This window comes from Mus pahari, chromosome 1 (genome assembly GCF_900095145.1).
Source record: "Mus pahari chromosome 1, PAHARI_EIJ_v1.1, whole genome shotgun sequence".
Taxonomy (NCBI): domain Eukaryota; kingdom Metazoa; phylum Chordata; class Mammalia; order Rodentia; family Muridae; genus Mus; species Mus pahari.
This window is the reverse complement of record NC_034590.1, coordinates 1,986,441-1,995,377: the sequence shown is the minus strand read 5'-3', so window position 1 is coordinate 1,995,377 and position 8,937 is coordinate 1,986,441. Positions and strand designations below refer to the sequence as shown.

Below are 8,937 nucleotides of genomic sequence, written 5' to 3'. Positions count from 1 at the left end.
AAAAAAAAAAAGAACTTCCTGGGGCTAGAGAGGTGGCTCAGTGGTCAAGAGCACTGACTGCTCTTGCAGAGGACTTGGGTTCAGTTCCCAGCACCCACATGGTAGTCAACAACCAGTTAACTCCAGTTCCAGAAGATACAAGCGCCCTCTTCTGGCCTCTGTCAACACTGCCCATGTGATGGACAGGTGTACGTGCAGGTAAAACCATTCACACATAAAATTAAAACAATAGCCTGGGATTGGAGAGATGGCTCAGTGGTTAAGACGACTGACTGCTCTGCCAAAGGTCCTGAAGTCAAATCCCAGCAACCAGGTAGTGGCTCACAACCATCCTTAATGAAATCTGACGCCCTCTTTTGGTAGATCAGAAGACAGCTACAGTGTACTTAGATATAATAATAAATAAGTCTTTAAAAAAGCAAAGAAACAATATCTGCCTGTGTCTCTGTGCTCCCATTAGGGTCCTGTCCTTCCTGCCTGGCTCCTTACCCAGGCTCTCCTGGGACTCCTGAATGCCCACCTTTCGTAGAGGGATGTGTCCAGGCAGCTGTGCTGTGGATCTGGAGGGGACAGCCGTTGAATAATTTCACAAGAAGGGGATATTTCTGGATGGCCATGGCCAGTGGGCAGCAGCAGTGGGCAGAGGACAGGAAGGTGAAGAGTTCAGAATCTGCCCGTGCCTCCGAGGCATATAACCCCCCACTACACCCACTCTACCCACCCCTCCCTCCAAATCTGTGGTTCTGCCTTTCACAGTCTCATTTACCATGGTTAGGTATGGTCCAAAACATATTACATGAGAGATTTGAAAAACGAAAATATTTGTTTTAGTTTTGTTTTGTTTTTTTTTGTTGTTGTTGTTGTTTTTTGGTTTTTAGACAATGTCTCATTGTAGCCCAGGCTGGCCTTAGATTCTATATGTAACCTAGGCTGGCTCTCAACTCCTGACCCTCTTGCTTGCACTTCCAAAGTGATAGGTATTACAGGTGTATACTACCACACACTGATCCTTCAGTAAATCTCTTATTTTGCCGATCAATGAACCCCCCCATAAATATGTATATTGGTGGAAAATATAGGATTGATTGGGTACTAGCCAGTCTGAGGCCCCACTGGGGACCCTGAAGTGGACCCTCCATGGATAAAGGGGAATGTCTTATATTCAGCCCCGAGTAAACTACTTACCTCTCGGCGCTTCTCGTTCTCCATCTGTGGATCAGAAAACAGCCGCCTCTAGGATTCCCCTCCTCCAGAGTTTCACTATGTACCCCACTTGGCCTAGAACCTCTCCCCCTCTCCTACCTTTGCAGGTAATGGATACAGAAAGCAAGGCTTTGCACTTAGCAGCTAAGTTCTCTTCCACTGAGCCACACCCCCAGCTCCTCACTGTTGAACTGGACTAGGCTAGTTACTGCCCTAATCTTCCACAGCAGAATTCTAGGGAAGTCTTCTGCTGATGATGAGCAGTCCTTTTGTCAACTTGACACAAGCTAGATTTATTTAGAAAGAAGGTGCCATAACTGAGAAAATGCTTCAACCAGATGGTGGGACACGGCGACGACAACGACGACTACTACTACCAATTAATGGGAGAGGGTGAGGGCCCAGTCCAGTTTGGGTGGTACCACTCTTGGGCAGGGGACTTGGGTTGTAAAGAAAAGCAAGCTGAGCGAGCTCTGAGGAGCAAGGCAGAAAACAACGTCCCTCCTTAGCCTCTGCTTCAGTTCCTGCCTCCAGGCTCCTGCCCTGGCTCCTCTGCACAGTGTGAACTGGAAATGGAAGCCCAGCAAGCCCTTTCCTCCCCAGGCTGGTTTTGGTTGGCTTTCTATCAGAGTGATGGGAAAACTAACAGGAAGAGCTCAGCTACCCTCTCAGCCCTGCAGCTCCGCACTGTCCTGCCTCAGCGCCCCCACCCCCACCCCTGTCCCCAAGTGTGTGGCCACCACAGAGTAGGCGATATCTATTTTCACGTATGAAGGTTTGTACTTTATGAAGACATAAGGTCGGGCTCAGCAGGAAAGCACTGGCTGTGAAGAGCTGAGTTCAGACTCCCAGTGCCCATGTTAAAAAGCAGGCGTGACTGGTCCTCTGTAACCCCCGAGACCGGAGGATCACTGAGGCTTGCTGGCCACCAGTCTGGCAACAAGTTCAGGCTGATGCTCTGTCTCCAAGAAATAAGATGGAGCGTGGGTAAAGCAGGCCACCTCCTCTGGCCTCCACGTATGCATCTACACACATGCCCAAGCATACACCACCCACCCACCTACACACACACATCCCACAAGATCAAGTCTGACAGACGAAGGACTCCATAAATGTCACCTATCAGATGCCACCACATCTTCCACTGGGCGGCCCCAGCCTGTCCGTCCTGAGACTGGTAGATGGCTCTTACCTTTCCCCTCATCTTTTCCTTCCTTGGGGGTACGAGTGGGGGCTGGCCTGGCTCCAGAGCAGCTGGAGTCCACAGTGAGGGATCTGGTGGGAGTTGAAGCCACATCAGGCCAGGAGACTTCCCCCTGCCTATCTTCCTCCCCAGGCCGTCCTGGTACCTGAACGAGCTGTGAGGTGAGGGCTGCGGGTCGCTGGGGGAGGTCCAGGTCGGGGGGTACGTGGAGGGGGCCCACTCGCACACCGGACCAGCACCCCTGGGCTCAGTTGCCCGTCGTCCCTAATTCCTCCAGAACCATCATCCGATGGAGACCGAAACTTGGGCTACAGAGACAGGAGTATGGGAGAAATAGATACACAAGAGGTTCCAGAAGACAGTGTACCTCGTACCCCAATCCCTGCCTCCTCCAAGACCAAGAATTAGTCATATCTATGACCCTCCCCAGGACATCCTGCCTTGGTTCCACCATTTCCAAGACCCATGTCCCCATGAGAAGGAACATCATCACACCCCAGAAAACAAAGGGTTCACGCTGGGCACCAGCTCCCACTCTACCCACACCGCTCCAGACACCCCAACACCCAGCCTTGCTTTAAACAAACAGATTTTGTTTTGAGACAGTGTCTTGCTATGTCACTGTGTAGCCCAGGCTGGCCTTGAAACTGCTACACAGCTAAGGATGATCTTGAACTCTTGATCTTCCTGCCTCCGCTCCCTGAATGCAACACCACACCCAGTTCCAATGGAGTTTCTATACATCCATCCAGAACCCCAAGTTCTTAAGCTTTCTGTAATATTCAAACACCCCCCGGCTTCAAACTCTAAACGTTTAAACCCATCAAAGGACTTGGCCTCAGGATTCCCAGGGCCTCACCTTGGGGGGCAGAGGAGGAGGTATGTTCTCTGAAGGGGCAGGGCTGAAACACAAAGACAGGGTGAGCAGGTGTGGGTGCAAGGGACAGGATAGGATGTGTCAGGCTTGTGGCCTGGGCAGTGGGGGAAGGGTGACTTAGAGCCATGGCAATAAACAGCAATAGCAGCGCTGAGCTTTTACATGGTGTCCACAAGAAGTCCTGCTTCACTCCTCATGCTCCACCCCTCGTACCCACACACAGAAGGTAGGGAACAAACAGGGGCAGGCTTGGAGACTGTCCCTGAGCCAGGACAAGGAGAATGTGGGGAGTCTGGATGACTGCTGGGGTGCAGACCCTGGCAGGTAGGAAATGTCCATGGGTTAAAATTTTAGTCTGAGGTTAGGCCTCCAGTCACAAGCCTGTAATCTCACTTCCTAGAAAGCAGAGGCAGGAGGATTGAGAGAGTTCAAGAGCAATGCAGGCTACAGAGGGAAGCTGGGTGAGAAAACGACAAGACCTGGGGGAGAAGGCTGGGGTTGAAGCTTAGTGAGGGAGGTAGCTCAAGGTGTCTGAGCCTAGGAAGGGGGTGAGATGCCAGAGCTGGGATGAGCAAGTGTGGTCAGGCCTGGGCCTGAGGGCAGCTAAAAGACCCAAGCTGGGGATTAAATAAAAAATAGAAGGAGCCAGGCCTGGTTGGGCAAGTAATACCCAGCTACTTAAAAAGCTGAGGCAGGAGAATTGCCTGGGCTACAGAATGAATTCAGTTCCAGCCTGCACAACTTGGTGTCACCTTGTATCTAATTAAGAAGTAGAAGCGGCTAGCCTGGGAGATGCAGAGGTAGTTAGATCTCTGTGTGTAGGGCCAGCCTGGTCTAAATATAGAGCTGGGGCTACATAATGAGATTCTATTTCAAGTTTTCTTTTTTTTTTTTCTCTGTTTTTTTTCCAGACAGGGTTTCTCTGTGTAGCCCTGGCTGCCCTGGAACTCACTCTGTAGACCAGGCTGGCCTCGAACTCAGAGATTTGCCTGCCTCTGCCCCGAGTGCTGGGACTAATGGTGTATACTACCACTCCTGGCTTTAAAAAAAAATTATTTTTATAGAGAGATGACTCAGTGGTTAAGAAAACTCGCTATTCTAGCAGAGGACCTGGGTTCCCAGCACCCACGCAGCAGCTCACAACAGCCTTAACTTCAGTTCTGGGGATCTATCGCCCTCTACTGGCTATTGAATGAAGCAGGAACGAATGTGGCCCAGGCAAAACACCAAACAGAGAATAAATCTAAAAAATTTTTTTTGTTGTTTTTGTTTGTTTGTTTGTTTGTTTAAGTAAAAAAGAGCTGAAGATGTAGCTCAGTGATAGAGCACTTGCCTAGACTGCACTGTGGAGGGGCTGTGGGTGTGGCTCAGTGGTAAAATGCTTGTGTCATGAGTGGGAAACCTTAAGGTCAACCTGAAGGAGGAAGAGGAGGTTTGGAGAAGGGAAGGTAGCGTTGGAATTGCGATGGGGGGAGGGAGTCCAGGGGTCAGAGGTGAAGGTAGAGGGTCCAATGGGCTTGGAGAGCACGGATGGAGAAGAGGAGGGAAGGAGGGGGCTGCACTGAGGGTCATCAGAGCTCTAACATTGGGGTGATAAGATTAGGAAAGGTGGGCGTCTGGGGTAGAGCTTGGGAAAACCCAAGGCCGGGGTTCTCAGGTGCTGAGGAGCGGCAGTGAGGGGTTCATGGGGGTCTTACATGTCCACATCATCATAGTCGTCATCAGAATCTGACAGCTGACTCCTGAAGAATGACAGGCATGAGCCTCAGGTGGCTCCCACATAACCCCTCCCCCTCCCCTCCAGCCCGGAGGATGGGGAGGGTCCTGGACCTGGGACTGGTGCTCCTGAAGTCTGCAGGGGGATGTAAGCGAACCTGTGGGATGAGGAAAGAGTAAGCCCAGCTCAGGGCAGGAACGAGGGGACGGGAAATGCATGTGGGCAGAGGACAGGGGTCCGCTCACAGTTTCAGCCTGAGATCTGCAGTCCACGCATCTGGGCCTCTGGAACTCCATTTGCCGCCCTGGGAAGTGGGCGGAGACAATCCAGTGAGGGTGGGGCAGGGAAGTGGGCGGAGACAACCCAGTGAGGGTGGGGCAGGGAAGTGGGCGGAGACAACCCAGTGAGGGTGGGGCAGGGAAGTGGGCGGAGACAACCCAGTAAAGGGTGGGGTAGCGAGTTAGGATGAAAAAGAAAGTGGGCCAGGCAGTGGTAGCGCACGCCTTTAATCCCAGCACTGGGGAGGCAGAGGCAGGCAGATTTCTGAGTTTGAGGCCAGCCTGGTCTACAGAGTGAGTTCCAGGGCAGCCAGGGCTACACAGAGAAACCAAGTCCTAAAAAACCAAAAAAGAAAGAAAAAGAATGTGGGTGGAGGCAGGGAGGGGCGGGGCTGGAGCCAGGACCTTAAGGATGGCTCCTGTCCCTTGTGGGAGGGGCCTTTGTTTACTTCTTGTTTGGGGACCCAGGGGTGGTAGCTGTGAGGCGTTTGTGTTTTGGGAGTTAAGTAGGTATTAGGAGTTCTGGCAGATTTTGTTGTGGTGGTGGGTTTTGTTTTTTGTTTTGTTTTTTTTTCCCTTTGGTTGGTTGGTTTTGGGGTTTTGTTTTAGTTTTTCAAGACCAGTTTCTCTGTGTAGCCCTGGCTGACCTGGAACTCACTCTGTAGACCAGGCTGGCCTCGCAGATCTGTCTGCCTCCGCCTCCAGAATGCTGGGAGTGAAGGTTTGCGCCATGACCACAGGCTCTTTCTTTCTTTTAATGTACAAAAAGTTACATCAGAGGACAACTTTCGGAGGTTGGTTCTATCCTTCCACACATGGGTTCAGGTCATTAGCCTTAGCAGCAAGCCCCCTTGCCTACTGAGCCATCTCACTGGCCCTCCTGTTTATTTTTTTAAGGCAGGCCACACATGTGTGACCATGACGTTCTGACTTTCCTGCCTCCGCTGCCCAAGTGCTGGGATCACAGCTGAACTTCAGCCTAGGACCTCGTGTATGTGAGGTAAGTAGCCTACCATTGAGTTGTATAGCCCAGCCCGTTCTTATGGGTTTTTGGGTTGGTTTTGGTCTTTGTGGAGCTCTTTGGTTTGTTTGTTTGGTTGGTTGGTTTGGTTTGGCTCTTGCTTCTTTTAATGGCTTTGTTTTGAGACAAGGTCTCACTGTGTCACCCTGGCCTGTAAGTCATTACATAAACCAGGCAACCCTGAACTCCCAATGGTCATCCAGAATGCTGGGATTCCTGGTGTGCACTGCCATGTCTTTAGACCCATTCTTGAGGTTTCCTTTGGGTCAGAGCTGGAAGGTGGTGTCTGGGGACAGAGGAGAGGGGATTGGGGAGAGGGGACCCTACGGTCGGTCAGTTTGAGAGTTTCATGGCTACACATTTCTTGGGATTTGAGCCCCTGCTGGTCAGACAGTGTGCTAGGTGGCCCCATACTGTAGGGTCCTCTACTCACGGCAGCAGTCTGCGTCTGGGATCCCCAATGAGCTGGCCCTGTAGGTAGATCGGATCCGCCGAGGGATGGCAGGGGGTGGCTGGGCAGAAGGGTAGCCACGTCAGGGCTCACAGCCTTCTGCAGCCCTCCATCACGCTGTGAGCCCACCTCACACCCTCGCTCTTAGAACCCTGCCAGGCTTCCTGTCCTCACACCATTTTCCCCCTAATATGTGCTTCCAGAGGCCTCTCCTGGTCCTGGCATGCCCTTTTCTACAAAGGCCCTCACCTCAGGCTCCTCATCTTCAATTTCAACAGGCAGCCCCTTCCCAGGATTCTTCATTTTGTCAAGAAGATCCAAGATCAGGCCTCTGTTCAGCCCTGGCTGGGACACCAGCTGATGCTGAGAGAGGGGACAGGGGTCAGAGGGATGGCACAGTGGGCCGGCAGGACTCTCAAGAGTCTAAGGTCATTCTTGGCTATATAGCAAATATGAGGCTAGCCTGGGCTAATATGAGACCATAACAAGACAAACAAATGAAATGAAATACACACATACATACACACACACATACATACACATACACAGAGGGGGGGAATAAGCACTAGGAAACATATAAGAAATATTTGGGTATTAATTTGGTTTGAGTTTTATTTTTGTGACAGGGTCTCATGTAGCTCAGGCTAACCTCAAATTCTCTATGTAACTAAAGATGGCTTTGAATTTCTGATCTTCCTATTTCTACCTCCTTAGTGCTGAGACTATAGACTTGTGCCCTGAGGCCTGGATCTCCCTGTACAGTTTGGAAGGTCCTGTGGGTAGAGTCCTGGGGAATTCTGAGGGACGAGGGGTTTTGAAGGGGTCCAGGGTTCTATATACAGCTCTGTGAGTTGGGGAAGACTCAGTAACCCTGGGCTGAAGGAGCAGGGTCGGGAGGGGTATGGCTTACACTGAGCATCTTGGTAGCACTGGGGCGTTTCTTGGAGTTCTTAGTGAGGGTGACTTTGACAAAGTTGTGGAAGGAAGATGACCTTGGGAGGAAGAAGCCAGGTCTGGTATGAAGGGGTTGGAGTCCTTCTCCTCACCCCGCACACCCTCCCTCTTCCCACACTTGTCACCTCCCTTACCATCTGCCCTTTTCCTTTAGCCGAGGAGGCTGGTACCCGCTTTTGGTCATGAGGAAGAGAACCCTAGATCAGTAGGGAAGAACATGGGATTCAAATCCATGGGGACAGACCTCATAGTTCCAGGAGTTCCCCATGGAAAGAGGACAAGGGAAATGGTTCAGTAGGTAAGAGCACTTGCTATGCAAGCCTGAGGATCTGAGTTCAAATCCCCAGATCCCCTATAAAAAAGTCAGCATGCCTGTGACTCTAGTGTTGATTTGTCATGTAGCTCAGGCCAGCCTCAAGTTCCCAACCTCCTGCCTCAGCTACCTGAGTGCTGGGACAAGGCAGCCATGCTTGGCTGGGCGGGCAACCTCTGGGAGTTTATGAGTCTCCAGGTGGGAATGTCTTGCTGTGCATGGAGGGCCACACGTGTAATGCCAGCACTTGAGAAGTCAAGCCCTTTACCTGAGAGGGTGCACGTCAAAGAGAGGGGGCTGAAGCTCAGCCAGCTCGATGGCCGTGATGCCAAGAGACCAGATGTCACACAGCTCATTGTATCCACCCTTCAGGGCCACCGCTGCCACCTCTGGAGCCATCCTGTGGGCGGAGACCCTCAGAGAGCAAGAAGTGGCCCAGGGGCGGGAGAGAGGTGGGGCGAGGGGAAATGGGGGCACAGACAGCAGGGGAGAAGGGTACCAAGACAAAGTTGCAGAAGGAGTTAGAAAGGGAGAGTGTGGGTGTGCTCAGGAGCACTCTGGAGGCTAAAGCAGGAGTCTGAGGCCAGCCTGGGCTATGGAGTGAGGCACTGACTGAAAAGTGGGAGAGAGGGGAGAAAGGAGACACAGTAATGGTTTAGAACCTAGCTTCAGTCAAAGCAAAGCCTCAGAGCCACCGGCTCAGAAATCACAGAAATAGATAAAGAGAGTGGTGGAGAGATAGGGATCAAAGGGTGCAAACCAACCCAAGCTGGGTGCAGTGATGGCGCATGCGTGAAATCCTAAACTCTGGGAACTGGAGACAGAAGAACCGGGAGTTCAAGGCCAGCCTGAGCTATGGGAGAACCTGTGTTGTTAACAATGACAACAAAACACCACCACCACCACACACACACACATA

General features: G+C 51.7%; 1 protein-coding gene across 2 annotated transcripts in view; it reads right to left on the bottom strand.

Annotated features, from left to right (window-relative positions):
• Map4k1 (mitogen-activated protein kinase kinase kinase kinase 1) overlaps window positions 1-8,937 on the bottom strand; it is a 20,650-nt gene that overhangs the window by 6,932 nt on the left and 4,781 nt on the right. For both annotated transcript variants that reach the window (XM_021202926.1, XM_029539893.1), the window contains exons 9-21: window positions 8,287-8,418; window positions 7,840-7,902; window positions 7,662-7,743; window positions 7,001-7,114; window positions 6,734-6,812; window positions 5,247-5,305; window positions 5,115-5,158; window positions 4,982-5,026; window positions 3,267-3,309; window positions 2,553-2,715; window positions 2,396-2,478; window positions 1,186-1,209; window positions 521-605 (exon numbers count right to left, since the gene is read on the bottom strand). In XM_021202926.1, coding sequence (XP_021058585.1) covers window positions 521-605; window positions 1,186-1,209; window positions 2,396-2,478; window positions 2,553-2,715; window positions 3,267-3,309; window positions 4,982-5,026; window positions 5,115-5,158; window positions 5,247-5,305; window positions 6,734-6,812; window positions 7,001-7,114; window positions 7,662-7,743; window positions 7,840-7,902; window positions 8,287-8,418 — 1,016 coding nt within the window. The remainder of the gene's footprint in view (window positions 1-520; window positions 606-1,185; window positions 1,210-2,395; window positions 2,479-2,552; window positions 2,716-3,266; window positions 3,310-4,981; window positions 5,027-5,114; window positions 5,159-5,246; window positions 5,306-6,733; window positions 6,813-7,000; window positions 7,115-7,661; window positions 7,744-7,839; window positions 7,903-8,286; window positions 8,419-8,937) is intronic.